Raw genomic sequence first — 26834 nt, 5'->3', positions numbered from 1 at the left:
GGTACACCTCTGAGAGAGCGAGGGATGACGTGTGTCCCTTCCCTATTGTGTTCGGAGGGGAAACTAGAACGGAGAAACAAAAGTTCCGACCCGCTGAACACTTAGAAGCGCCTTTTTTATTTCTTTTTCCAGCCGGAAGGAAGTCTCAGTGGCTCCTGCCGCAGCGGGTAACGTCGCTGCAGGAATTCCTGGGAGTCGGCCAAAGGTTTAGCGGGGACCGGAAGCGTCCTCCCGTGACCCGGAAGTGGTGCAGCCGGTGCGGCGATGGCGTCCGCGGTGGGCTCCGAACCGGAGGAGACGCGGCGCCGCCCGCAGGGACACCTCGGCCCGGGGGACACGGAGGAGGAGGAGGTGGGCGTCGCTCTGTCCCCGTCCCTCCCTCGGCCCCGCTTCCGAAGCCGCCCGTCTTCATCCTCCCGACCACGACTCCTTTCACCTTTGACCCCAGCCCCCCCCCCCCCCACAGCCATCCCTGGCGGGCTGCACCGGGCAGATGGCCTCCTGGGGGTCCCGGCCTGCCTGCGGGACGGGCGGAGATGCTACTCCCGCGCTGCGTCCTGGGGCGCCCCCTCCCTTCTTCTGGGGTGTGTGTGTGTGTGAAGACCCCTCCCCCCGACCCTTCAAGGGGGCGTCAGAGGGGGGGGCGAGCCAGGCATCTAGCCCCCCTGCAAGGAGCCTGGTCTGCGCATGTCAGCTCCACCTGTGCTCCACCTGCCTTGCCAGGGGCACCCCCATAAGCTGAAGGGGCTGCAGAAGGGGCTCTTCCCGGATCCCCCACCTGCCATGGTTGGAGCCCCCAGATGGGATGGGGGGGTTGGCCCGACCCCTCCCCCCATATGACAGGGGGGGAAGAGACCCCCCCCCTCTTTCTCTCTCTCTCTCACACACACACACAAACACAGAGGGGACTTGGACACCTGCCCTATGGCGACTCTGGGACTCCAACAATTATGGTGATTTTGCCATGGTTTCATTCTAGTTTAACGCTTTATCTTCCCTGTCGTAATGCCAACGTAGTATGCGCCTGTTGTGTAAACCTGTGTTGGAAGAAGTCTGGCTCCAGTTCCAGTGGGGGGGGGGGGCAAAAGACCCTGGCTTCATGGAAGTTGCTTGGAAAGAAGGTTTTAATGTGGACAGGGCCAGGTGGTTTGAGGTCCTGGGGAAAAGGGGGGAATCACATGCCTCAAAGAGTTTGAAGAAGGAGGAGGAGGAGGAAGAAAGAAGGAGAAGAAAAAGAAAGAAGAAGAAGAAGACAGGAGAAGAAGAAGTAATAGTAGTTTTATGCCCTCTCTGGGCTCTTCCTGTATAACAAACGCATTCTGATTGGTTGTCAGACTCCCAGGGGTGGGGTGGGGGTCTTAGCTAACTTTGTAGGCTGTCCTGAGTCCCAAGCTTGGTTGAGCCTTGCTGGGTGATGTAATGGGTGGCGAGGTGGGTAGAGGGCTAATCCTACCTGTGTTGGATCTTGGGTGAGGGCATTTGCCTATGAATAGACCCAGCTATCTCTCTCTGAAGTGGGGGCATCTGCTGTGGGCTCTTGAGGAAGGTGGGGGCTATTAAGAACAAGTCTGCTTCCTGCTTAAAAAAAATCTTTCTCCACTTCTCATCCAGGGAAATTCCACACTCTGCCTTTTCAATATTTCCTAGGATATTTCATTTTGCTAGGAGAGGGCTGGGTGCTAACTTCCTTCACCTGTAGTCGGGTTTGGACAGGTAGTCCTCAACTTACGACCACAACGGAGCCCCAAATCTCTGTTGCTGGGCGAGACATTAAGTGAGTTTTGCCCCATTTTGCTTGTCACTGTTGTTAAAGGAATCTCTGCAGCCTTTAAATTAGTAGCAAAGGTGAGAAGTGGCTTCCCCCGTAGACGTTCTGGGCTGGAGGGAATAAAACCCATAAAGGAGAATCTTGGCAGCTATGAGTTGGGATGAGGGTCCCTGGGTGCTTGCTGGTTTTTTTTGGGGGGGGGGCAGATGTTTCATTACCCCACTAGGAAACGTCATCAGGGCTAGTCAGAATTTATGGGATTTGCTCTCTGTTTATTTTGGTGATTCTTTGCTTGGGCTGTTTTCTTTCTTTTCAATCAAATTTTCATTTTTTATATTCTTTATATCATATCAGCGTGTGAATGGTGTGGTAACTGGGTAACAAACATTCCAATGCACATGAATATAGTCTTTTTATTCCTAAATATTACATTTCATTTCCATCATTTCATATGGTTTATACAAGCTTTTATTATCACCTTTTGTTTCCGAACCATCTTTCTGTCCTTTTGTATATCTTAACATATTAATGTATAATTATTATTTCCCCCCCACTATTTTCTATCCCTATTTTAACTTTTTCCCTGGTTGGGCTGTTTACTGCCGGCATCTTTGGCAACTAAAGTGATCAAAGGGCCTGGGGGACTAAAATATACAAAGAACAGCTGCAGGAACTGGGTGTGTCTAGTTTAACAAAAAGAAGGATTAGGGGGGACCCGATAGCAGAATTCTGGCATTTGAGGGGCTGCCACAGAGAAGAGCGAGTCAAGCTATTTTCCAAAGCACCTGAAGGCAAGAAAAGAAACAATGGATGGAAACTAACCAAGGACAGAAGCAACCTGGAAACTAAGGTGAAATTTCCTGACAGTGAGAACAATTAGTCAGTGGAACAGCTTGCCACCAGAAGTCCTGGGTGCTTCGTCACTGGAAGTTTTTAAGAAGAGGCTGGACACTCACATAACTGAAATGGCCTCCTGCCTAAGCAGAGGGCTGGACTAGAAGACCTCCAAGGACCTTTCCTGCTCTAAAAGCTCCTTGAGGGAGGGGTAAAAGCACAAGAGATCACTCTCCTTCTGGCCCTCTGCACTAAGTGGCCCATCCTTCATCCTGCTGAATGGAACCTTCTTTGCAGGCCCTCTGGACCAGCCCCGGCCCAGAGCCACAAGCGAAGCCCTTCAGCCCCTGCCAGCCTTGCTGGGAGCACGGTGGGCGGTGGGGTGCAAGTCCCTTTGTGTCAGGGCAGGGCTGCCTTGCTTGACCTCCTCCCCGCAAATCAGGGGCATAACGGGGTCCTTTGCTGTGTCCCCCCTCCCCCCCAGGGCCAGAGCGATGAGATGCTGCCCCTCAGCCTGGGGGAGCTGGACCTGACCTCCGAAGAGTTCATCCTGGACGAAGTGGACAGTAAGCGGGGCATAAATATTTTTTTTGTTGGGGGGGGGGAGGTCCTCTCTCACCCTACCCCTGCAGCCTCTCGACAGCTGGGACTGGTGGTTTTCAGTTGGAGGAAGGGGTGGTTGATGGTTTAACAGGGAAAACTCCCCCCTCCCCAAAATATAGAGTAAAAGAGGATTCCCACACTTTATAGCGGGGGTCTCCAACCTTGGCAACTTTTAAGACTTGTGGACTTCAACTCCACCACCAGCAAAGCTGACTTGAGGAATTCTGGGAGTTGAAGTCCACAAGTCTTAAAGTGGACAAGGTTGGAGACCCCTCCTCTATAGTCACCCTCAGAGTGGGTGAAAACTCAGAGAAGCCACAATGACGTTGCGTCCATTGTAGCGTCCTTGTCATCACACGCACACCCCGGGGGAAATATGGACAGAAAGCATCTATTCCCAGTAAGTTTCTGCTGCTGGGAAGAGCCGTTCCCAGTTCTCCCAGTAGGAGCTGCTGTGCCTCAACAGCCCCCCTCCCTCCAGCTTGGCAAGAGGACCTCCTTACTGGTGCAGCTGAGGAAGCGGGGTCCAGGGCACTACCGGGGGAGGGGGGTGCAATCAGTTCACCTGGGGAGGGGGCCAAAGTCTGTTTGCTCCAGGCCTTATTTCTCTCCCCCCCACCCCTCTCTTTCAGTTCACATCCAAGCCAACCTGGAGGACGCCTTGGTGCAGGAGGCCCTGAAGACGGTGGGAAAGGCGGGAAGCCTGGGGAATGGGGAGGAGCCCTGGGGTGGAAGGGAGGGTGCTCCTCACTCACTCCCCTCTCGGCTTTAGCAGGGGGTGGATCTCCGCCAGTACTCCAAGCAGGTGGAGCAGGAGCTGCAGCAGATCGAAAACGCCTCCATCAAGGACTGTATCCTTGGCCTGCTCAGGGAAGGCTGATTCCTGGGGGCTTCCTGAAGAGCTAGAACCCGGAGAAACCCCCTCCTCACTCTTTCAGCCCACTCTTGTCCTTAACAGGCACCCCAGACATTAAGGAGAGCAAGAACATTGCCTCCCTGCACACCCAGATCACGGCCTGTGACGCCGTCCTGGAGGTGAGCGCGGAACCTCCCCGCGCTTCTCCCCCCCCTCGGGGGCTTCGCCCTTCTCCTCTCTGGAGGGAGGGACTGGGCTTCCCTGCAGTGGGGTGGGAGGGAAGGGAGGACTGTGCCAGTGGTGGGATTCACATTTTTTTTACTACCGGTTCTGTGGGTGTGGTGTGGCTTGGTGGGCGTGGCAGGGGAAGGCTACTGCAAAATCCCCATTCCCTCCTGATCAGCTGGGACTCTGGAGGCAGAGAATAGATGGGGGCGTGGCCAGTGAGAGGTGGTATTTACTGGTTCTCCGGAACTGGTCAGAACCTGCTGAATGCCACTTCTGGACTTTGCCATTAGAGCAGGGGTGTCAAACTCAAGGTCTAAGCACCCTGCAATACCGCATACGGCCTGCGGGGTGCTTAGATCTGGCCCATAGGCCTGCCCTGGAAACAGCGAAAGACTGCCCCGCGGTGCCTCTGCCAGCGTAAATGGAGCCCTGGCCGAGGCCTGCAGGAGGCTGTCGCAGCCATAAATGGAGCTTTGATGAGTGACATCGAGGTAATCCCCTGGCCACGCCCCCTCCAAGGTCAAACAGAGCCCTGATCCGGCCCCCAATGAAATCAAGTTTGACAGCCCTGCATTGGAGGCTTCATGCGCTAACCCAAGGCGCCCCAAAGCCCACCGGCTACCATTGTATAAGGTCAAGGCAGCTTGATTCCCAGGTGACCTTCAGACAGACTATTACCAACCCTATTTAACCAGGTCTGTCCTAATAAAGGAGAATATTTGTAGCCCGGGGTGGAAATGAGGGGTCCCCCTTGGTGCGCTCTGGGCACTGATAGTGTTACCTCCCCCAGGGACCCCTCAAGGCTGTCCTGTTTTGTGTGAATGGAGTCCCCAAGTAGCCTGGTAGGATTGGGATTCTGAGGCCAGACTGCCCCCCTCCAGCACTGGGGCTTCTCCCAGGAGTCCTGAGGGGGCAAGGACTGGGGGGCTTCTGGGTGGATGCCTGCTTCCCCCTTCTGGTAGACGTTAGGTAGGCTGATCTAACGGGGCTCCTGTGTGCAGATCCGGCCGCATTCCCTGCACCCCCAGAATGCTTGTCCTGGAATGATAAGATGGGTCTGTCCTGCTTAATCCACCCCTCCTCCCCGCAATACTGAGGGTGGCCCCTTCCTCCCTCCACAGCGCATGGAGGCCATGCTGAGCTCCTTCCAGTCCGACCTGAGCAGCATCAGCTGTGAGATCCAGACGCTGCAGGAGCAGTCAGTCGCCATGAACGTCCGGCTACGCAACCGCCAGGCCGTCCGCGGCCGCCTCTCCCAGCTGGTGGACGAGCTGGTGGTGCCCAACATCATGATCAGGTCCGGCCGGGCAGAAGGGCCCGTTATCCAGGGAGGGGGAGAAGACCTGGCAGAGAAGAGAGCGTGGGGGGAATCTGTAGGGGGACGGGAGAGGACGCTCCCCGTTGATGCTCCTTTCCGTCCCCAGCACCATCCTGGAGACGCCGGTGACTGACCAGGCCTTCCTGGAGCAGCTGCACGAGCTGAACAACAAGATCAACGCCGTCAAGGAGCAGGCCTTCCGCGAGACCATGGCCTGCACGGACGTGGCCGACATCCTAGACAAGCTGAAGGCCAAGGTGGGAAGCTGGGATCCTGGCCGGGGCCATGAGGGAACTGAGAGCTGGAGTGGCAGGGCTCAGATGCCGGATTCCCCCCCTCATCACCCCTTTTGGTAGCATCGCACCTAGAGTTATATACCTCTTCACAGTGCTTCACAGCCCTCTAAGCGGTTTACAGAGTCAGCTTATTGGCCTCAACAATTTGGATCCTTTTATCCACCTCGGAAGGGTGGGAGGCTGACCTTGAGCCTGGTGAGATTCGAACTGCCAAATTGCAGTCAGCCGGCAGTCAGCAGAAGTTGCCTGCAGTACTGCATTTAACCACTGCGCCACCGTGGCTCAAAGAAGGAAGGAAGGAAGGGTGTTACAATAGCCCTTACACTTAAATACCACTTCACAGTGCTTTCACAGCCCTCTCTAAGTGGTTTGCAGAGTCAGCCTCTTGCCCCCAACAATCTGGGTCCTCATTTTACTGACCTCAGAAGGGCGGAAGGCTGAGTCAACTTAGAGCCTGGTGAGATTCGAACTGCCAAATGGCAGGCAGCCGGCAGTCAGCTGAAGTAGCCTGCCCTCTAACCACTGCGCCACAGGATGGCCCAAATTCGGAAACCAACAATGCACAAACTAAAAACATTTTTTATTGTAAGAAGTTAACAGGAAAAGAATCCTGCACAACTTCCCCAAAGGTGCCTTTTCAGGAAGCAAGTGGACTTTCTTTTTTTCTTTTGAAGACGTTTCTCTTCTCATCCACGGAGCTTCTTCCGCTGCGACTGGAGGGTGGGGAACAGAAGGATTTATGCTCCTTGTAGATAGCTGGTCATTTACATCCTTTTAGAGGGTCGTTGAGGCCACTTGGAGGTGACCCTGAGGACACAGATAAACTCCAGGTGGCCTCAAGGACCCCCTAAAAGGATGCAAATGACCAGCTATCTACAAGGAGTATAAATCCTTCCATTCCCCACCATCCAGTCAGAGCTGAAGAATCTTCTTGGATGAGAAGCGAAAAGTCTTCAAAGAAAAACAAGAAAGTCCAGTTGCCTCTTGAAAAAAGCACCTTTGGGACAACCGTGACCTGCAGGAGTGAATGCCCCTCCGCTCCCTTTCCTCTATCTTTGTGAGAAGCAGGGAGGGTCACGTCTGAGTAGCTTTCTCAGGTTATCCGTTCTGGCCCAGACTCCGGTTTCTTTTATCTGCTGTCAGTTGCGGATCTTCCTTCCGTCCCTCAAGGTTGTTCTCTCTGCCCAATGGTGTCACCGATGCGTTCAAGCGTCGCTCTTCTGTCCTTGGCTGCAGGGCTCTGGCTACCACATTGCCAGGGGACAGTGGGGGGTCCGGCTTGGGCGTCCTGGTGCCCAGCTTTTGGCTAGAGGTGCCATACGGGTGGTTCTCCTTCCTTCACCAGGCGGTGGCCAAGATCCGAGAGTTCATCCTGCAGAAAGTCTACTCCTTCCGCAAACCCATGACCAACTACCAGATCCCCCAGAATGCCCTGCTCAAGTACAGGTAGGAGGTTGGTCTGCCACGTCCCCCAGCATGCCCCGGGGTTCCCATCGTCTGGGGTCTCCCAGAATGCTCTGGGCACGATCCCAGCCCACCCGCCTTGGGGAGACCAAGGGGCCCCTTGCAAACGTTCCTGCTGAGTTTAGGGACAGCAAAGTGGGACCCCCTACTCCTATTTTACGGGGTGGGGGACAAGTGAAGTTCCTCCTCTTTTGCGGGGCAGGTTTTTCTACCAGTTCCTGCTGGGCCACGAGAGGCTCATCGCCAAGGAGGTGCGGGATGAGTATGTGGACACCATGAGCAAGATCTACCTCAGCTACTTCAAGTCCTACACCAACCGCCTGATGAAGCTCCAGGTGAGCTCTCTGGGCAGGGGGCCTGGTCTACGCCCCCCAATCTAGATGCAGGGTCCCCTCCAACTCCAGAGCCCCTCCGTGCCAAGCCGTGCCCTGTTTTCTGTCCCCTGTATCTGCAGTACGAGGAGGTGGCTGAGAAGGACGACCTGATGGGGGTGGAAGACACCGGCAAGAAGGATATCCTTTAAGAGGGGGCCGGATGAGCAGGTGAGAGGGGCTTTGGAGGCAGCTTGGCTGCATCTCCCCCCTCCCCCCTGCACCGCTCCTGGCTCGTGGAGGAGGGGGAGGAAGGGTCCTGACCTGGGGGCCGATACGGTGGTCCCTTTCTCCTTGACTGCGGCTGGCTACACGCTTCTTCTCCAAGCCGTCCCTCCGCAGCCGGAACACCATCTTCACCCTGGGCAACCGAGGGAACGTGATCAGCAATGCGGAGCTGGAGGGACCCATCATCGTGCCGCACTCGGCGCAGAAGAGCGACGTCCGAGTAAGTCCGGCCCTGCCCCGCTGCACTTGGGGCAGCGGCCCAAGGGCTTGGCTGATTGAGTCCTAGCGGATCAACCCGGTTGAAATGGGAGGCTCCCAGGAGGGCCCAGAGCATTTGATAAGTACACCGCCCCTGCCTCCGCCCCACCCCCACTCAGTGACAACAACCCACTTCCCAGAATGCAATAGGGCCGTGTTCCCCAACCTTTTTAGCTTTGTCAGGACGGCTCCATGCAAGTGGCAGGTTAGCGCATGCACAAGCAGCTCCCATTTGCTCCTGAGGCCTGGTTCCAAAACTGCCCAGGGCCCAGGTGTGGGGACCCCTGAAATCAGGGGGGCTTCCTCAAGGCAGGGGTCTTTGCTGACCTGCTGCCTTTTCTCTCCTTAACTTCTTCCCTTTAACTCCGTCACTGGCTGCATTTCTATTCGGGGGCCTTTCGGTTTATGAAGAAGAGCCTCGTGTCACGGGGGAGGGGAGCCTCTAGACCGGCAGGTTTTCGACCCATAAGCAGAGCCTGGCTGAGAATGAGGGTAGCTGTAGTCCAGGGCATGGGAGCACCTGGCTGGGAGGTGGTTCCATTTGGGGTTTGCTTGCTTTTTCCGTCTGACGGAAAATGTCGGGAAGAAAGGGATTTCTGTGGAGGAGGGAGGTGTGGGAGCTGGGGAGGGCCGGGGGTCCCGAGGTTCCTGCCCCTTCAGCCCTGCCAGTATTGACTCCCCCCCCCCCCCCCAGTATCCGTTTGAGTCTCTCTTCCGGAGCCAGCACTACGCCCTGCTGGACAACAGCTGCCGGGAATACCTCTTCCTCTGCGACTTCTTCCTGGTGGCTGGGACCCCTGCCCTGGACCTCTTCAACACCGTCATGGGCAAGACCCTCGCCATGTTCCTTGTGAGCATCTGGGGCCGCGACCGTTGGGGGAGGGGTCGGACCAAGAGGGCTCCCTCCCTTGGGGGGAATCGAAATTTCAGGCATAACTTTGGAGACACCCCCTATCCACGTCTTTCCGGATCCTTCCGGCCATGGGACCTTTACTGGACCTTCATGCCCGGCTCCACAGGATTCTCACTGTCCTAGAACCCTTTGGGGAGAGTTGGGGTCCAAGAGGCAGGGACACCCCCACCGTGCATCTCATCTCTCCTTTCCCCCTGCCCCTGCAGAAGCACATGGACGCCTACGTGAGCGACTGCTACGACAGCATCGCCGTCTTCCTCTGTATCCACATCGTCCTTCGCTTCAAGGCCCTGGTGGGCAAGCGCAACGTCCCGGCCATTGACAAGTGGGTCTCCTTTTGCCCCCCTCCCTATCTGCCCTTCTCCCCAAGGCTCTCCCTCGGCTGGCCAGGTCAGTTGGGGGTCTTTGGTGAAACATCCACACCCCTTCCAGATACTGGGACACGTTACTGGAGCTGCTCTGGCCGCGATTTGAGTACATCCTGGAGCTGAACATCCACAGCATCCAGAGCACGGACCCCCAGAAGCTGGGCTTCCTGGACACGCGGCCCCACTACGTATGTGCGCGTGTGGGAGTGGCACTCCCCCTCAGGAAGGGAGGGGTGGATGCCCCCCATTCTTGGTGGGGAGGGAAGAATGTGAGGGTTGAAAAGGCCCGGGGGCTTACAACCCAACAGCCCCCGAGTTGCTGGAGATGGGTAGGGAGGCTGGCAGGAATGCCGGGATGCTCGCCTGCCTCTGGTCCGGCCAGGAAGGAGGGGGCTTATGTGTCTGGGGAGCTCAGAGGCCCCTAAACCCGCTTCTCTGCTCTCCTGACCCTTCACCCCCCACTCACCCACCCACAGATCACCCGGCGGTACGCAGAGTTCTCCTCGGCCATCGTCAGCATCAACCAGACCTTCCCCCACGAGAGGACTTTGGCCCTGTTGGGGCAGCTTCAGGTGGGCCCTTCTGCAGGATAGGGGACACCCTCCTTGCAAGGGGAGCAGCCTGTCAGTGCTGCTGAAGACCCAGAGATGGTCCAGAGAGGTGCCTCGAGGGGGCCTTTCCTCTCTCTGACTGTTTGCCTTGGGCATCGCCCACAGCGTAGCAAACGTTTCCGAACTGTCTGCTTTCCTGGTTCTCTACATGCCAGATGTGGCCAGGGACTGAAGAGGGGCTCTCTGTGATGGGGGGGTGAGGGCCTGGGGAGATACTCCCCTGCATCCTCCCTGTCCTTGGTCCTTCTTGCTAACCTCTGGCCTCAGCCTGCCCGTTTGGCGTAGGGCAGTGTCTGTCTAGTATTGGGAAGTCTTGCATCTCCTAGTGTTGGGGGGAGTGGTCTGGAGGTGGGGGGGGCTGCTTCTGATGCTGCCTGCTTCCCTCCCCCACCAGACCGAAGTGGAGAACTTTGTCCTGCGTGTGGCGGCCGAATTCTCCTCCCGCACCGAACAGCTCATCTTCCTCATCAACAACTACGACATGATGCTTGGTGTCCTGATGGTACGCAGGCCGCCAAGGGGGGTGCCCAGAGAGAGGAGGGAGGGGTAGAAGAACAAAAAACCCTCACCTCTCCCCCCCCTTGCCCTCCCCAGGAACGAGCAGTGGAGGAGAGCAAAGAGGTGGACGGCTTCCAGCAGCTGCTCAATGCCCGGACACAGGTGGGTCGGGGGTGAGAGGGTGTTGCAGCTTCCATTCTCAGGAACCCCCCTCTCCAAGAAGCTGGGGGGGGGGTCTCCAGCCATGCCTCGGGAGGTGAGGGTCTTACCTTTCCCTCCCCTGGGGTAATGGGGGAGAGGTGTTTGAGGTACACACCAGGTGTTGACGTAGAGCTGGCTCAGATGCAGGACTGATGTGTTATCCCTTTGTAGAGTCAGGGAGTTGATGCGTTCAGTGGTAGAGTGAGGGGCACACCATGCCCTGAGATTTGGAGAGGGGTCCCTCTGCCACAGCTAAGCCCTTCCTCTCCCTCCTCCTTCCCTGGCAGGAGTTCATCGAGGAGCTCCTGGCCCCTGGGTTTGGGGGCATGATTGCCTTTGTGAAGGAGGTGGAGGGTCTGGCTGAGCGGGGCCAGCTGGAACGCCTGCGAGGGGAGGAAGGTGAGTGGGGCACGGACTTGTGGGGGGGAGGTGAGCAGGAGGAGGAGGTCCTGGCACCACTCCTTTCCTCTTCCTCCTTACCCCACAGCCCGAGTGACACAGCTGGTGCGCGGCTTTGCCGCAACCTGGAAGGCCTCAGTGGAGACCATCAGCCAGGACGTCATGCGCTCCTTCACCAACTTCAAGAACGGGACCACCATCATCCAGGTGAGGGAGGCAGGGGCCTTGGGGAAGGTGGGACCCGGGAAGGGCCGGGGCTGAGCTCCTCCTCACTGCCCCACATTTGCCTGCAGGGGGCGCTGACGCAGCTGATCCAGTACTACCACCGCTTCCACAAGGTTCTGGCGTTGCCTCCCCTCAAGTCGCTGCCCGTCCGCTCGGAGCTGATCAACATCCACCACCTGATGGTCGAGGTGAAGAAACACCGGCCCAACTTCTGAGGGCGGAATACCCCCCCCCTCACCTCCACCCCCGCAGCGCCCTTCCCCTTGTACCGTCCTGTGAATAAACTCTCTTCTGACTCAGGCGGACTCCCTGGAACCCAGTGGGGAGTGGGGGGGGGCACTGGAATTGGGGGCCAGGCTCACCCACCCTCGTCCCTCTCCCCCCACCCCATCACCATGGGCGGAGCTTACTGGGCGCTGCTCTTGTTCAGGGTTGGTGAGTGTGGTCACGTGAGCTGGAGCACAGGGAGTTCTCAAATTGAGCCCAGAATCTCCGTTGCTAAGTTAGACAGTTGTTAACTGAGTTTTGCCCCATTTTACAACTTTCCTTGCCAGGTTTGTTAAGTGAATCACTGCCGTTATTAAATTGGTTAGACGGTTGTAAACTGAATCTGGTTTTCCCATTAACGTTGCTTGTCCGAAGGTCGCAAAGGGGGATCACGTGACCTCGGGACACTCCATCCGTCATAAATATGCTCGGTGGCTGAATTTTGATCCCGTGAAGGTGGGGATGGCCGTAAGTGTGAAAAACTGTCATGTCCCTTTTTTTCAGTGCTGTTGTAACGGAACAGTCACTAACTGATCTGTTGTTAAGTTGAGGGCTGCATGCCGTTCTCTAAAGAAGCAAAGAGGTCCGTCTGTGTTTGTGGGTAAATGCAGCGACTGACAAAATTGACCCACATTAGCATGCCGCAGATTTGTGGTGTTACAATTTTTGGGGTACCAGGCGCAGGAAGTCCACAATGTACAATCACAATTGGGACTGGCAAATTCAACCTCAGGCCACACAGTCGTTAAGTGAGGCGTCGCGTGTGACCGCGTCCAATTTTACAACCTTTTTTAGCTGTGGTTTAATCAAGGTGTCAGCAGCTACCATTTGCCCGGTCTTTCCCGCTGGCTTCCCCATTGTCGGAAGCCGACTGAGAAGGCTGCCAATAGTGATCACCAGACGCAGTGGTCGCAAACGCCAAGCTAAGCACCCGGAGCAACTGTCACAAGTGTGAGGACTGGTTGTAAGTCACTCCAGCACCTTCACAATGTTAGTCGCTAAACAAACGGCTGTAAGTTAAGGGCCAACTGTAATCCATTCCTATCCAAAGCGGTTTTGAGGAGACCCTCAATACTACATATTCAATTTGTGGAACTCCCCGCCACATGATGTGATGATGGTGGCCTCCTTCCAGTGGCTTTGGCCTCTCCTTGCTTTCTCCCACATCAGCTGTGGTTCGACAGTCACACAACCCACAAGCAGAAAAGCTAGTTTTTAAAACTCGTGAGAATGCAGCTGGTGTGTAACCAAGGACCCAGCCGGCAGGGAGGAAAGATGCCATATTGACTCAGGAGGGCGGTTTCCATCCACACGCCCACAAATGTGGTGCATTCCAAGCTGGGGGTGTCCAACCTTGGCCACTTTAAGACTGGTGGACTTCAACTCCCAGAATTCCCCAGGCATCGTTGGGAGGAACCATCTCCACAAGTAGGGGCGACCCCTGGCATTGATGGACCCTCCCTTTGAAGCAGGGAAAGAGGAAGTGGGACCTCCCAAATCAGCAAAATATACTCAAAATGTCCACTCGCAGCTTTTTCCAGGTTGGTCACTGGCTGTTCGGACATTCAGCCGACCAATAGAAAATTCAATATATACTTCTTTAAATTTCCTGCAACCAGAAGTGGGATCTCAAGCTCATGTACACCCCCCCTCTCCTTCACGCACACACACCCAGACATCCATTTTCAAGATTACAAATTTGCAGCAAGGAAAAAAAATGTTCTTTTTAATATTGATTCCATTAAATAATATAATTAATTTATTATTATTATTTTTTTGTATAAAAACAAAATAAAATCTACGGTTTCCTCTTTCTTCTTCGGACGTTTTCTTCTTACCAATTACTTTTGTGCGGGATAAAGGAGGGGGGGAGAAAGAAGAGGGAAATGGCGGGGGGGGGGGCTTTGATGATGGGGAACTCCACCCCATTACCAAGCCTGCCGCTGAATTCAAGGGGAGGGAGGCAAGGCTGAAATTGCCCTCTGGGGGGCTGGGAAAGGGGTTGGGGCTCCGGAGGGGTTTCGTGTGGTGGCGTCCATTGCTGGCTAGGGACTCTGCTCTTTGGGGGAGGTGTCTCCATCAACATGGATGGAAGGAAGCACTGAAGCAGGTTAGGGTCCATCTGGGGAGGGGGGGGGTCAGAGCCCTGTGGGGGATTCGGCAGCAGGGGGGGTGCAGAGAGGAGAGAACATTTCCATGGGGGCTGGTGAGTCCCCGGGAGTAGGGGGATTTATCTGCCCTCCACAGATCTTCCGGTTGCTGGGCCTCTGGCTGATCCTCCCCCCCCCCTTCCCATGGTCTCTGTTGTTTGGTGGGCACCAGGAAGGTGGTCGTCCCCCTCCTGCCGGCTGCTCTGGGGTCTCCGCTCTAGCCAAGGAAGCAGGCGGCCCCCACCTCAAAGCCGAAGCCCTGCCCGGCCTCCCCAAAGTCCATCAGGTGCACATCTAGCAAGGGCAGGTGTTCCACTTGGGGGGTGTTGACCTCCAGGAGTGTCTTGCCAGATGCTTTCCTTGCCTGCATTGGGGAGGAAGAGAAAGGTCACCACTGGAGGTGGGTCACTTCCCCCCTCCCCACAGGGAAGCCGGGAGCCCTGCTTTCCACCAGCCATCCACCGGTCAGGAAGATGGGAACCAGGAACGTTGGGACCTCCCTTTGTGGGAACTGTTTTGTCCTGAACGTGGCAGCCCCCTGCATCCATTCCCCCCCCCACATGCCCTCCGCTGAGCCAAGGAGGGGCCCCAAACCCCCATCGCTATGGGAGGGGAGAAGCACCAGCAGCCGATAGCAGGAGAAAAGGAGGCACCTGGGGGCCAGCAGAATCCATCCATGTGGGGATGGAAAATGCAAGGCCTGCCATCCCACCATTTCTACATAGAGGTCCAGTCCCCCACCCCACCCTTGCGGTTGTTGTTCCCCCCATCCCTGTCCCCTCCCGGGCACTCACCGCACAGCCATCCACCAGGGCCTTGATGTAGGGGCTGTTGTCGTAGCTCAGGTCGTCCTCGTTGGCCCCCTGGAAGCGCAGGGCCTGCTGGTAGCCCTCCAAGGTGGGGGACCCCGAGCTGTGCCAGGCGATTGAGTGCCGGCAATGATAGGTGAAGTTCTGGCGGGCAGAGGTGCTCAGCAGGCGCAGGAAGGAGAGCTGCACCACGCCCAGCGGGCGGCCCTCCGCGTCCACGTAGGAGAACTGGGGAGGGACCAGGGATGAGAGGGAGATGAGGATCCGGGGAAGGGTGACTGCCCTCAAGTAGAGGAGGCCGAATCCTAAGCGGGACGGTGAGCTGGATGGTGTGGAGGGTTCCATTTTGGGGTTCCCCTCCCCACCTCACTGCACGGAACTGCTTCACAGAGCAAGCACCCTGCACTGGGGAAGCCTGTTTACTGTGTTGGTGTCCTATCCAGAATCAACCAGACGGCTTTGCTTTTGCGTAACTCACCAAGTTCCAAGAAAAAGGAAGTCAATTCCCCCCCTCACAACACACACACACCAGCCTTAGCAAGTTTCACAAATATCGCTCCGGGTGCTTCGGAATGAAATTTGGGGTGTTGCGTGAACGCAGCACAAGGACTGAGCCACTGAATGGCCACCATTGGCAGACCGTTATGGAAGGAGGATTTCCCAGTAGAGACCCGTTTCCCGCCACCCCTCCAGACGCCCCCTGAGATCGGAACCCTCTCTCCTGCGTGTCTTTCCAACACCCCCCAGGAGGAGAGATTCGGGTGCAGGAAGGGGGAGGACCCACTGCCAGCCACCCCACCCTCCAGCCAGGGGACTCACCCGATGGCCCTTCTGGAACTCACTGAACCACCTCGGCGGCATCTCCTCCTCCCAGGCAGCCATTGCCACCTGCAAACGGAGTGCAGGGTTAGGAAATCAGGGGGTCTTTCTTGAGCCAGGAAGGGGCTGAAGCAAGCTGTGCCATGCGTGGCTTGGTTCTCTGACCCACAGAGAGAGGGGGGCACCCAAGAGCAGCAGGGCCTTGTGGTGGCTGGCCCCAAAGGCAAATTCTGCCCTTTGGCTTTCTGATGGGGTCCATTCCCCCCTCCTCAGAGGGCTGGGACCCATAGCCACCCTGCCCCATTCAAAGGCCTTCTGGTCTTCGCAGGGCCAGGCTTGGTTAGTATCTGGATGGGAGGCCAAGGGGCAACAACGGAACTGCAGCCTCAGCCGGAAGAGGCTCGTGGCAAAGCCCTTCGCCCTGAAACGCAGCCTTTACCCCCTGCCCGGACAGGCTGTGCCCACCACGGCCATTTGGAGCAATGTAGAGGTGCCCAGACTGGGTTCTCTCCGCCTTCCCCAGGAGGGCCAGCCTAACATTGCCAGGAGTGCCACCTTTCCTATTTCAGTAGCCATCTTGGTTTTCATAAACTGCCCACCCCACAAATGGCAGAAACGGGGAGATCAGCTTTCAGTGTTGGGGCTCCCCAAGATCCCCTAGTGGGGCCAGTTCTACCTCCCCTCCACCCATGACCCCCTCCTCACCTCTCGAGATTCCCAGCTGGGGAAGACACATGTCTCACCCCCCGCCGTGAAGTTACAATAAACCTTGAAGGAGTCGCGGGTACAGCCCTGGTTGGGGTCGATCCAGTATTCGCCTGGGGAGGAGGACAGGCCAAAGTTCCCCACAAAGCTTTCAGATGGGGTGGGGTGGACATCCCACAACTCCAGTAGCCCCTTTGCAAACTCATGCCCCCCCCCCCCCCAAAAAAAAGAGAGTGAAGGTGATTTGGAGTGTGAATATCCCCCCAGGATTTCACATTTGGCTTCCAAAGGTTTCCCCAAGGGCTTCCAAGGGAAAACCCCGGGTGGAGTCCAGGCATGGGGAGAGGGAGGATGACAGATCTGAGGCTTCCCCCCTCCTCCACTGGCAAGGGCTGCTGGGTGTTGTAGTTAGTCCAGCAGCTTCTGGGTTTTGACGAAGGCACCAGCGGCTCAACAGAGTCCATGGGACACCCCGCCTTGCCAATCGGGTTGCACCCCCGCCCAGGACAGAAGCCATGTGGGTCAAGGCAGGAGGGCCAGGGAATCGCCCTGGGGGAGGTAAGCAGGCCTCTTTTCCAGAAGAGACCAGGCAGCCGTTTGTCTGAAAGGGTGTAGGGTCCCTCCCACCTCTGTTAACCCGTTACACCCACCGTCGGGCAGTTCAGGCTGGCTCAGCAGGAGGTCCTGGCAGGTGCGGGCAGGGCTGTCCTGGGTGCCCAGCGGCTTCCGCATCCCCTCGATCTCCTGGCGGAGGGATTCTAGGGAGCCGTAGATCTCCTCCACGCGCCGGGAGGCTGGCTGCCCTGCTGCCGCGTCGGCCGCCATCTCCTCCACCTCTTCTGTCACCAGCTGGCTACCATCCACCGAGCGCCGGCTCTTCTTGTGGCGCTGGATTGGCAGGGGCTGGATGGCCTCACCTGGTGGACCCTGCCAAAAAATTTACAACGCCTGTGGGGTTTGGCCCAGTGGTGAAATTCATTTTTTTTTACTACCGGTTCTGTGGGCGTGGCTTGGTGGATGTGGCAGGGGAAGGATACCTCAAAGTCTCTATTCCCTCCCCATTCTGGGGCCAGCGAGAGGTGGCATTTGCCGGCTCTCCGAAGTATTCAAAATTTCCGCTACCAGTTCTCCAGAACTATCAGAATCTGCTGGATTTACCCCCTGGCTTGGCCCCATTTAGGGGGTCTCAAGCAGATTGTCCAATGCAAGGAGTCCTCACTTTACAAACACAATGGAGGCCAAAATGTATGTTGCTAAGTGAGACATTTGTTGGGTTTTGCCCCATTTTACGACTTTTCTCGCCATAGTTGTTAAATGAACGACCGTGGTAGATTAGTAACGGTTGTTGTTAAGTGAGTCCCATTGGCTTCCCCAATGAAGGTTGCGAAAAGGGATCATGTGACATTGTGACCGTCGTAAATGTCAGTCAGTTGCCAAGCGTCTGAATTTTGACCACGTGACTGTGGGGGACCCAGCCTTCTCCCAGACCTCTCTTCTGCTGAGGGGAAATCGAGGCAGGGTGGAGTGAGTCTGGGGGTCTTACCGGCTTCCCAGGGGGGCCAGGAATGCCCCGCTGTCCTTTGGGTCCGGCTTCGCCCTGGAATCAAATCGCCAAGAGGTTAGTCCTCAAGAAGAGACTTTCCTCTCTTTTCCCTCCCCACCCCTTTGCTCCCCCCCCCCCAGCGCTATGGGGCAGGGCTACGTCGCTCACCGTGGCTCCTTTGGCACCCTGAGGACCGGGAGAACCCTGAAAAGAGAAGGAGAGAGTTGGGGTTCCCGTCCAGGAGGCGTAAGAGGGTTTGGGGGGGGTGTGGAATCAGGCGCTACTCACAGGAAGTCCAGGGGGCCCCGCGGGGCCAAGAGGGCCGGTCGGTCCAGGGATGCCCTGCAGGGAGAGAGCAGGAGGTTAAGCTGGTCCCTGTCCCTCCAGCCCCCTCCCAAGCCCCCCTACTCCCAGCACTTACAGTCTCTCCTTTAAGCCCCCCACTCCCTGAGGGCCCAGGGGCCCCCTGGTCCCCTTTGTCTCCTTGCTCCCCGGCCGGTCCAATCAATCCGATGAGTCCCGGGTGGCCCTGCGGAGAGACATGGGTGGGGGGGGGGTGAGCAGGTGGGGGGGATCCCAGGTGGGGGGATCCCTCCCGTCCCAGAAGGCCGTTCACTTAGGGCAAGCATCAATCCCAGGTCGCCTGTCCCCCTCCTACCTTCTCTCCTTTGGGGCCAGTCTCGCCCTTCAGTCCAGGCAGTCCAGGGGGTCCCTACGGGAAGAAACACCACCAAGGAAGCTTAAGCACTTCCTGTGGCTTACAGTCCCCCTCTCATTGGGTTCCCCCCCCCCAAAGGGTGGCTACTCACCGCAGGTCCTGGGGGCCCAGCCTGGCCTGTGGCCCCTGGTTTGCCTTGGGCCCCCTACAAGAGACCGAAGATAAAGACGTGAATTTAACCCCCCCCCCCTTCAACCAGGGATCCTCCACTTCTAGCAAGTCAGAAATGGGTTTGCCCTCTGCCCACTCTGGCCCCCACCCCACCCTCCAAGGGTCCATGAGTCTGGAATTGGCTCTGTTTCTCCCCCCTCCCAGCCTCCTCCTCCCCTCCCCCCCCCTCCCGCATGGGCCAGATAGACCCACCCAGCTCAAGCAGCTGCCTTCCCCCTTACCACAGATCCAGGGACGCCTCTCAAGCCCTCCGTGCCAGGTTTTCCAGGCGTCCCCTGGGGTCCCACAGCCCCGGTTTTGCCAGGGGGCCCGAGGGCTCCCGATTCTCCCTGGAGAGGGGAGAGTTAGGGTGGAATCGTGGTCAGACGGAGGGAAGGAAGGGCTCCTAGGAGAGGGGTCAGCTCAGCTCCTTCCGGCTTTGATGCGGTTGGATTGCATGACCTCTAATGGTCCCTCCCCACTCGCACACCCTGCAATGCCCACTCAGGGTGGAGTCCCCTTCAGCCTCTGGTCCAGACGGAAGCACCAGCAGAGCACCAGCTGAGAGGGGCCATGCAGCCTGAGCAGCCCCCCCCTCCCCAATTCTGGGGCCAAAGAGCTCCTGCCCAGCAGCCGCCCTGCCCCCTTCGCTGCAGTTGGGACCCCCCATCTGTCCTGGCCTCTTGTCTCCCCCCCTTCCCTTTTCTCCCAGGGAAAGCCCTCAGTGGGGATTGAAGGCTCCTTGGCGGGAGGAGGGAGGGCGTCTGGAGCTTTCGCTGCCATCCAGAAGGCCCCGTCCAGCCCCCACTCCTTCTATGGGGCATGGTGACCTCCCCACCCAGAAGCAGCCCCACTCACCTTCTTGCCCTTCACCCCCTGCCGTCCCTCGGGGCCGGGAGCTCCAGGGGGGCCCTGTAGAGAGGAGAACGAGAGGTTGGTTGAGTCGGGGGTCTTTGCCCCTCTGGAGAGGTGGGACTGGGAGGAAACAGGGGCCAGAGAAGTCCGGGGACCTTCTTTTCTGCTTTCCCTTAAGAAGAGAGGGGGCTTTTCTTGGCCCCCTGCAGTTGAAGGAGTGTGTGGGAGGACATGGCGTTAGACCCAGTGGTGAGTTCCCACCGGTTCGGACCAGTTTGGCTGAACCGGTAGTGGTTTGGCGGCCTGGGTCACTGGAAACGGGCAACGACCCAGGCCTGCCACGCCCCGGAAGTGGTTCTCTTGGTTTTTGGTTCTCTGCACGCACAGAGCAACTTTAGTTGTGTTGCACAAGTGCGTGCAGGGAGCATCAAGCAAGCATGCGTGTGCAACGCATGCACACATGCACGCCACGCCCCTGAGTGAACGGGCAGTAGTCTCTGCCGGAAGCCACCACTGGTTAGACCCCAGAGGAGAAGTGGTCCCCGGGTTTGGGGGATGGTCTTTTGCTGGATGGGCCCTGGCTGGGCCTTTCTCTTCCCCTTGTCCCGTGACTCCCAATCCCAGGCCCCTGTGCAGGGGGACCAAGACAGGCCTCTCCTGCCCTCCCCAATGGGGTGGGCCCCAACTTACCCGCTTCCCGAGTGGCCCAAGGGGACCAGCCTCACCAGATGGGCCCGGAGACCCCTGGAAAGGAAGGAGAGATCGTAAAAAAGGTATTAAGATTGTGCAGAGATGAATAGGTTGACGGTGAAAATAAAGAGTAAAGGGGAACCGGAGTCCTTCAAGATGTGGGGAAGATTTTATGACTGGCAAGAGAAAGGAAAAGATAAAAGTACCCAGACGATGCACCATTAAATGGAAAAAGGGGGGGGGGAAGAAGGGGAAAACAGAAAAGAAAATATTGAATATACAAGTATATATTCAAGAGCGAGATATAAAGGGGGGGAGGGAAACATAACTAGGGTAGACTAGCAAAGGTAAGGGAATATAAGAAATGATACTAAATTATATTTGGGTTGACGGAAATACCATCCCAAGGAAACATAAACTGAGATTTGAAAGAGACACCAACAACAATAGAAAAAGAAAGGGAGAGAGGAGGAGAGAATGAAAGGAAGACGGGGGGAAAGAAGAAAGAGGTAAGGAGGGGAGGATGGAAGAGGGAGAGAAAGAGAAGGAGAGAGAGTAGGAAGGGGAAGAGGAGCAGTAGGAGAAAAGGAAGGGAAGAAGGAAGGGGAAGGAGAGGAGGGAGGAAGGAAGGAGAGAAGGGAGGGAGGGAGAAACGAAAGAGAAAACAAGGAGGTGTTGCAACAGGAGGAAGGAATGGTAAATAAAGCAACCCAAACGGTACATTATAACCTATTAAATGAAATAATGAATGCATAAGAATGATAAATGCAAAGAAGAATAACAATTATGTGAATCTATACTTAAAATGGTGTGTAAGAGAATAAAAAAATTCTTTGGGGGGAAACAAAAGGAGAGAAGTGAGGGACCCGTGTGCTGGACCTTCGGGGCACAAGCAGGAGGCCACCGAGGGGTGGGGGGGGGCTGCAGTGGGGAGCCCTTGGGGCAGATGGCATCCGATTCCTGCTGGAAAATGGGCAGGGGGCTTCGACCCAGCCACATCCCAGGGAGGGTCTAAGTCTCCCCCACACAAATGCTCACCACCTCTCCAGGTTCTCCGTTTTCTCCCTGGTCGCCTTTGGCTCCGTCTTGGCCCTGTGGGGAGAGGCACATGGGCCTGGTGCTCTTTTGCCCTTAGCAGAGGGCAGGCTCAGAGGGGCCCAGCCAAGAGGGGAGGGGGTCATACTCACCCGGGGCCCGATTCCTCCCGGGGGTCCGGGGTCTCCAGGGAAGCCGACCGGGCCCTGAGCCCAGAGAAAAGTCAAAGGTCACCAGAGTCCGGCTTCCCATTTCCCTCCCCTCCCCCGAGATAAATATTGAATTCCGCACTTTTAAGGCTCATCTGACCTTTAGATTCCCCCCCCCCCAAAAAAAAACCCTACAAGATTTTTTGAACACTTGGACAAAACAGGCCATTACCTCAGCTTTAGTCACCAATAAAACGGCTACTCCAGCTTCCCCCGACCCCAAACTACAAATCCCATGTCTCCTCTGGTTTTGGGATTGCTGGGGCTCATAGTCTCCCTGAGCCTCGAGTGGGGGAGGAAGTTCCTCCCAGTCCCAGACTTCCCTCCAGCCCACCCGCCCCTCTCTCATTCCTGCCATTTCCCTTACCGGGTTCCCCTTGGGCCCATCGTCCCCGACAGGGCCTCTCCCTCCGGGGGGTCCAGCCACACCAGCGCTTCCGGCTTCCCCTTTCTCTCCTTGCTCACCCCGTGGGCCCTGAGGGGAGAGGGGAAGGGCTATTAGCGTCAAGGGGCTGACACGGAGCCTCCAGATGCAGGCGCAGTATACCGCTCGAAATGCAGGAAGTGGAAAACAGGGCACGCTGCTGCACCAAAGCCCCTCTTCAGCCTTTGACTGGGGAGAGGCAGCCAGGCCTTATTGGGGGGGGGAAGGGGGCTGTGGCACCTGGGGCATATGGTGGCATACTTTCCCACCCCGTTGTGTAGGCGGGTGTGCAAAGCCTGCTCCACATGGGACTCGACATGAGTTCTGCTCCGGTGCCAAGGGGCAGGAGGAGGGGAAGAGGGGCGCAGGGGGGGTGCAGCAGGTACGGTGACACAATCGTGGGGGGGCAGAAGAAAGAGACGTACCTTCGGGCCAGACTCTCCGGGGACTCCGGGTCCACCCTGCTCTCCTGATTCGCCCTGTGGTGGGGGAAGGGAGGTTAGTGGATCAGACCCCCGTTGGGTCCTTCCGCTACGTTTTGCCTCCTGACCCTCCAAAGTCCCAGGGAGTCGGCTGGTTGTGGTCAACCGTTTGGTTCCCGGACACGGAGGTACCAACGATGCGCTTGATACAACGAAGCCGTCTTTGTCCCTGAAGTGGCCCAACTGTCCCTGCTATGGCTGGGGGTGATGGGAGGGATGCTCTAACGCAGCTGGACAAGCAAAGGTTGCGAGAGCCGAACCGTCTAAGGCGGCGTTTGCAAACCTCGCCCTGAAACACCACGCACTGCCCTCTGCCAAGCATCCCCCAGAACTCATTTACCTTTTGTCCTGCTGGACCCTCGTTTCCAATCCCTCCTGGGGGGCCTTGCGGACCCTGTGGGAAAAAGAGATCCAACCGGGCTCAGCCCTGGGAATCCATTGAAGGAAGGAATCAAGGGGAAAAGAGGGTGGGAGGCACACTCACGCTAGCTCCGGAGGGCCCAGCTGGGCCTCGTGGTCCCGGGGGTCCCGGGGGTCCCTGCAAGAAAATACTGATGAGCGTCCACGTGTCTCACTTCCCGACAACAGAGCTGGGTAGGAACCACATGGAGGGGTGGGGGGCGAGGGTCTGGAAGGGATTCCCCTTGAGGAAGACGGTGGCACTTACCAGGGGTCCACCGTCGCCAGTCTCCCCCTTTTCCCCAGATGGTCCGGGCAGCCCCTGTCAAGAAAACCTGTGTGAGCGGCGTCCGGCTCAGCGGTGGGTGGCAAGGAGGGACTCCCCACAGCCATTTGTTACCTGTAAGCCAATCGGTCCTGGTGCCCCGTTGAATCCTCGGATGCCCTCGTCCCCCTTTGCCCCAAAATGGCCCTGGGTGCCCCTCGCTCCTGGCTCACCATCCGCACCCTAAAGGCAGCACAGAAAGAGGCAATCGGAGAGCTAGTACCTCCCTGCCCCCCTCTCCTGCCCATTTCAAGGGGGGGGGTATCTCCCCAGAGGCCAAGGGCCTCCTTGCCTTACTCCAGAGTCGCCCAAGGGATGGCGCCGGGAGGACCAGAGGTACAACCGTGTGACCCACAGGAAACAAGGTCAAACCCCGCGGATACTTACCGCAGCACCCGGCTGTCCGACAGAACCGAGTGAGCCTGGGGGCCCAGGGGGACCCTGCAGGAGGAAGAGGAGCTTATCAGCTGGGCAACGAGCAGAGTCACAGGCGCAGATCCCAGCTCCCTCTGCCCCACTGCGATTCCTGCGCTGGGGTCCGTCTTACCTGCTCGCCTTTGCCACCTTTGGGCCCTTTGCGACCCGGATCCCCCACTTCTCCCTGCAGAGGCAAAGAAAAGGCAGAGGGAAGGAAGGCTCAGTCCAGGAAGGGGGGGAAAGGCGGGGATGCCCCCCCCCAGGACAACCCACCAACCACTCACCTTATCACCGTCCTCACCCGCGGCCCCATGTGGTCCTGCAGGGCCGGGCAAACCAATGGGGCCCTGGGCACCATCACGGCCAGCGGGGCCAAGGGGTCCTTTTTCACCCTGGGGGGAGAAGAGGGAAACTGAGGCTGAGAGGATGGACTATCCTCTCCTCTAGCCCATCACTCCTCGTCCCCTTCCTCCTCACCCATAGACCCCCAACCCCAGCTCTTCCGTGTCCCCTCCCCACCATCACAAGGCATCTGCCCCTACTCACAGGCACGCCCTTCTCTCCACCCGGTCCATGTGGCCCCTGGGGGCCGGGTCTGCCTGGGGGCCCAACAGGGCCTCCTGATCCTGCGGGACCCTTCTCTCCGGGAGACCCCTGGAAGGAGAAAGAAAATGGAGGTCAGCCCCAGCCTGGACACGACGGGCCCAAATGGAGAGGCAGGAGATTTCCATGCTGACCCTGCCTCTCACTCTAAAGCCCATCCTCCCCAGCCAGTGAAGGAGGCTGGGGCCAGGCAGAGAGATGGTGGGGACCAAAAGCCTGGGAATCTGCTGCAGGGAGGGTTCAAGGCAGTGAGGGGGGGTGTCTCCTTCTTTACTCCGGGCCCCTGCCTTTGGGGGATGGAAAGGGGGGGGGCTGGGGGCAGTAGTGAAATTCATCTTCTTTTACTACCGGTTCTGTGGGTGTGGCTTGGGGGGCGTGGCTTGGTGCACGTGGCAGGGGAAGGTTGCTGCAAAATCCCCATCCCCTCCCCACTCTGGGCCCAGCCAGAGGTGGCATTTGCCGGTTCTCCATACTCAAAATTTCCGCTAACGGTTCTCCAGAACCTCTCAGAACCGGCTGAATTTCACCCCTGGCTGGCGGGGGGGTCTCTCTCAAGGAAGCAGCCCAGCACAGGTCCAGGTTCAATTTCCGATTGTATCGTGGAGGTCAAATCCCAGATGGTGAATCCAGTAAGAGCGGCCTGGCTGCCGTGGGCTAAAACCGGATCCCTGGGTGACTGGAAGGGAGTGGCTGAAATACTCACCGCTGGTCCTGGGGGTCCGGCAGGTCCCTCGTTGCCTTTCAGTCCAGAGCCCCCCTGCTCAGGAAGAGAAGAGGCTTAGCTGGCTCCCCTCCCCTCAATGGCATTCACCCAGGTGAAGGACGAGGGGGGACCAAAATCCCCTCCCCCCCCAAGATCTCCTCTCTCCTGCCTTCCACTTCCCCCCAACCCTCATGTCCGGGCTGTTTCCCTGGGGGGGAGGGGCGGTGCCTCCCCATTTCTGACCAAAGAGTGACCAGCCGTGTTGCTTCAGGACCCATAGAAGGATGCCCCATCAACCCAGAAAGGGGGGCTCTAAATGAGGCCCCAGAGCCAAGGCTGGTAGGCCCCAACTTGGAAGAGGGGCCCGTCTGGGTGACCCCAACTGAAGCTGACCATCTGGCAGGTCTGGAATTTCGCTCTCCAGGAGGAGCGGGGGCAAGAAAGAAAAAGAGAAGTAGAAGGAGAGAGAGAAAGAAAGAAGGAAGGAAGGAAGGAAGGAAGAAAGAAAGAAAGAAGAGAAAAGAAAAAGGGAAAGATAGAGAGAGAGGAGAAAGAAAAAGAATGAAAGAAAGAAAGAGAGAAAGAAAGAAAGAAAAGAGAAAGAGAGAAAAAGAAAAAGAAGAAAGAAAGAAAAAGAAAAAGAGAGGGAGAGAAGAAAGAAAAAGAATGAAAGGAAGAAAAAAGAGAGAAAGAGGAAGGAAGGAAGGAAGAGCTTCGGTGGGGACTTCCTATTCCTGCTCCCTCCCTAGATGGGGTCTCCCCCCCTCCAACCGTCCCCTCGAGTGGGGGGCCAGGTACGTACAGCTGTGCCAGGAAGGCCTCGCTCTCCGGGGAAGCCCCTCAGCCCTGGGGGTCCGTCCTTCCCGGGGCCTCCGGTGGTTCCTGGGTCACCCTGAAAGACACACGGAGCATCACAACGTTTTGTCCCCCCCCCGCGCCCCACAGCGGAGGACGAAGGAAGACCCCCCCCCAATACTCTGCACAGCCAAAACAAAAAAAAAACCCTCGCAGGGGGGCCCCCCGGTGGACGAGGACTAGCTGGAGGGGGAGAACTGCCGGTAAAAGGGGGAACGGGGGTACCCAGCCCCAAGTGCCCTGGAGACCTCCCTCTGTAGGGGCCATGGCAAGGGAGGGGAGGGGGACGGGGGGGGGGCGGCAGGAAGCATCTGCCCGGGGGGCCACGGTGGGTTACCTTGGTGCCTTCCTTCCCGGAGGGCCCTGGCAGGCCTTGTTCTCCTGGAGGTCCTGGGGGCCCCGAGTGGCCCCTCTCCCCCATCTGGCCCGTTTCACCCGCAGACCCCTGTGGGAAGAAGCAGCAGGGGGGGAGAGCGTTGGAAGGGCTGCTGCCCCTCCTCTCCCACACACCCACACCCACCCGCCCACTTTCCGGCAGCATCTCTCACCTGTGGCCCCACGACCCCGGGGCCCCCTGGGGAGCCGGCCTTCCCTTGCAGCCCCTGGAAGACAGAAGAGGGGAGGGTGGCAGGGAGGGGCAGCGACACCCCCTCCCCTCTGAACCAGGCCCGACCGGGGCCGAGCCCCTTCACCCCTGGTCGCCAGTGTTTGCCCCGGCCTAGCTGGGAAAGGGTGGAATTCGCACACAGAACCTTCCCAAAGCGAAACCGGAGTCTTCCCTGCCAGCCTCCAAAGCCAGGAGTAGGTCAGGGAGGGGGGGCATGCGGAAGAAGAGGGTCAGGCCTGCAGCCATCTTTCCTTTTGGGTCTTTGGCCTGCCCCACTTTCTATTATTCTGCTATGCATTTTCTATTCTGGGGAAATGGGAGGGGGGGAATTGTACGGAGTGAGATGCCATGTAGCCATAACAATATTCTTTCTAGAAAGCCAAGGTCATCATCCTTTGTCTCTGCACCCGACTGGGACTGGATGGGTGGCGCTGCCAGGGTGGCAGTGGGAGATTGGACCATGGGATGGGCTTGTGGGTGGGTGGGGGGTGAAGGGGCCAAGATCTTGAACTTTCAACTGGGTGGGGAAAACTGGGAAGCTTTCACAGATTCGGGTTTTCCCAGATGGGCCAACGTGGATCTCTTCATCAATTGGAACTTTGAGGAATCCTTTGCCTCGGACTCTGATTT

General features: G+C 57.7%; 2 protein-coding genes across 6 annotated transcripts in view; one reads left to right on the top strand and one right to left on the bottom strand.

Annotated features, from left to right (window-relative positions):
- The first annotated feature begins 31 nt into the window (after nt 1–31).
- On the top strand, nt 32–13520 carry VPS52 (VPS52 subunit of GARP complex). Of its 2 annotated transcripts, none has more exons than XM_081939680.1 (20): nt 32–351; nt 3087–3168; nt 3838–3890; nt 3981–4056; nt 4173–4240; nt 5411–5586; nt 5714–5864; nt 7249–7349; nt 7570–7702; nt 7822–7879; nt 8053–8186; nt 8919–9074; nt 9344–9462; nt 9570–9693; nt 9982–10077; nt 10511–10618; nt 10711–10776; nt 11103–11214; nt 11303–11421; nt 11508–13520. In XM_081939680.1, exons 1-20 carry the CDS (start codon nt 265–267, stop codon nt 11652–11654), a joined length of 2166 nt encoding a protein of 721 aa, XP_081795806.1. In that variant the 5' UTR covers nt 32–264; the 3' UTR covers nt 11655–13520. The 2 variants fall into 2 exon arrangements, with proteins under 2 accessions (XP_081795806.1, XP_081795805.1); XM_081939679.1 differs by having other exon boundaries at nt 3978–4056.
- Nucleotides 13411–26834, bottom strand: part of COL11A2 (collagen type XI alpha 2 chain) — a 37469-nt gene continuing 24045 nt past the window's right edge. For all 4 annotated transcript variants that reach the window (XM_081939675.1, XM_081939677.1, XM_081939678.1 and 1 more), the window contains 30 exons: nt 26146–26199; nt 25935–26042; nt 25545–25634; nt 24743–24796; nt 23983–24090; nt 23721–23828; nt 23567–23620; nt 23407–23460; nt 23095–23202; nt 22963–23016; nt 22780–22833; nt 22636–22689; nt 22239–22292; nt 21757–21864; nt 21333–21386; nt 21184–21237; nt 20146–20199; nt 19459–19512; nt 18843–18950; nt 18542–18595; nt 18391–18444; nt 18154–18261; nt 18021–18074; nt 17901–17936; nt 17733–17786; nt 16840–17116; nt 16190–16302; nt 15485–15553; nt 14651–14893; nt 13411–14220 (listed from right to left, as the gene is read on the bottom strand). In XM_081939675.1, the coding sequence (XP_081795801.1) occupies nt 14074–14220; nt 14651–14893; nt 15485–15553; nt 16190–16302; nt 16840–17116; nt 17733–17786; nt 17901–17936; nt 18021–18074; nt 18154–18261; nt 18391–18444; nt 18542–18595; nt 18843–18950; nt 19459–19512; nt 20146–20199; nt 21184–21237; nt 21333–21386; nt 21757–21864; nt 22239–22292; nt 22636–22689; nt 22780–22833; nt 22963–23016; nt 23095–23202; nt 23407–23460; nt 23567–23620; nt 23721–23828; nt 23983–24090; nt 24743–24796; nt 25545–25634; nt 25935–26042; nt 26146–26199 (2595 nt within the window). In that variant the 3' untranslated portion in view covers nt 13411–14073. The remainder of the gene's footprint in view (nt 14221–14650; nt 14894–15484; nt 15554–16189; nt 16303–16839; nt 17117–17732; nt 17787–17900; nt 17937–18020; nt 18075–18153; nt 18262–18390; nt 18445–18541; nt 18596–18842; nt 18951–19458; nt 19513–20145; nt 20200–21183; nt 21238–21332; nt 21387–21756; nt 21865–22238; nt 22293–22635; nt 22690–22779; nt 22834–22962; nt 23017–23094; nt 23203–23406; nt 23461–23566; nt 23621–23720; nt 23829–23982; nt 24091–24742; nt 24797–25544; nt 25635–25934; nt 26043–26145; nt 26200–26834) is intronic.

The sequence above is a fragment of the Natrix helvetica genome, assembly GCF_964273705.1.
Source record: "Natrix helvetica genome assembly, chromosome: 1".
Taxonomy (NCBI): domain Eukaryota; kingdom Metazoa; phylum Chordata; class Lepidosauria; order Squamata; family Natricidae; genus Natrix; species Natrix helvetica.
Note: the sequence above shows the minus strand (reverse complement) of the source record. Positions and strands in the feature narration are given on the sequence as shown.

Excerpts from the sequence above, each read along its gene's own strand:
- VPS52 (XM_081939679.1), top strand. The coding sequence starts at position 265 with ATGGCGTCCGCGGTGGGCTCCGAACCGGAGGAGACGCGGCGCCGCCCG. Across the intron at positions 3,891-3,977 it reads TGCAGGAGGCCCTGAAGACG|CAGGGGGTGGATCTCCGCCA; the intron begins GTGGGAAAGGCG and ends TCTCGGCTTTAG. Across the intron at positions 7,880-8,052 it reads GGAAGACACCGGCAAGAAGG|GCTTCTTCTCCAAGCCGTCC; the intron begins ATATCCTTTAAG and ends GGCTGGCTACAC.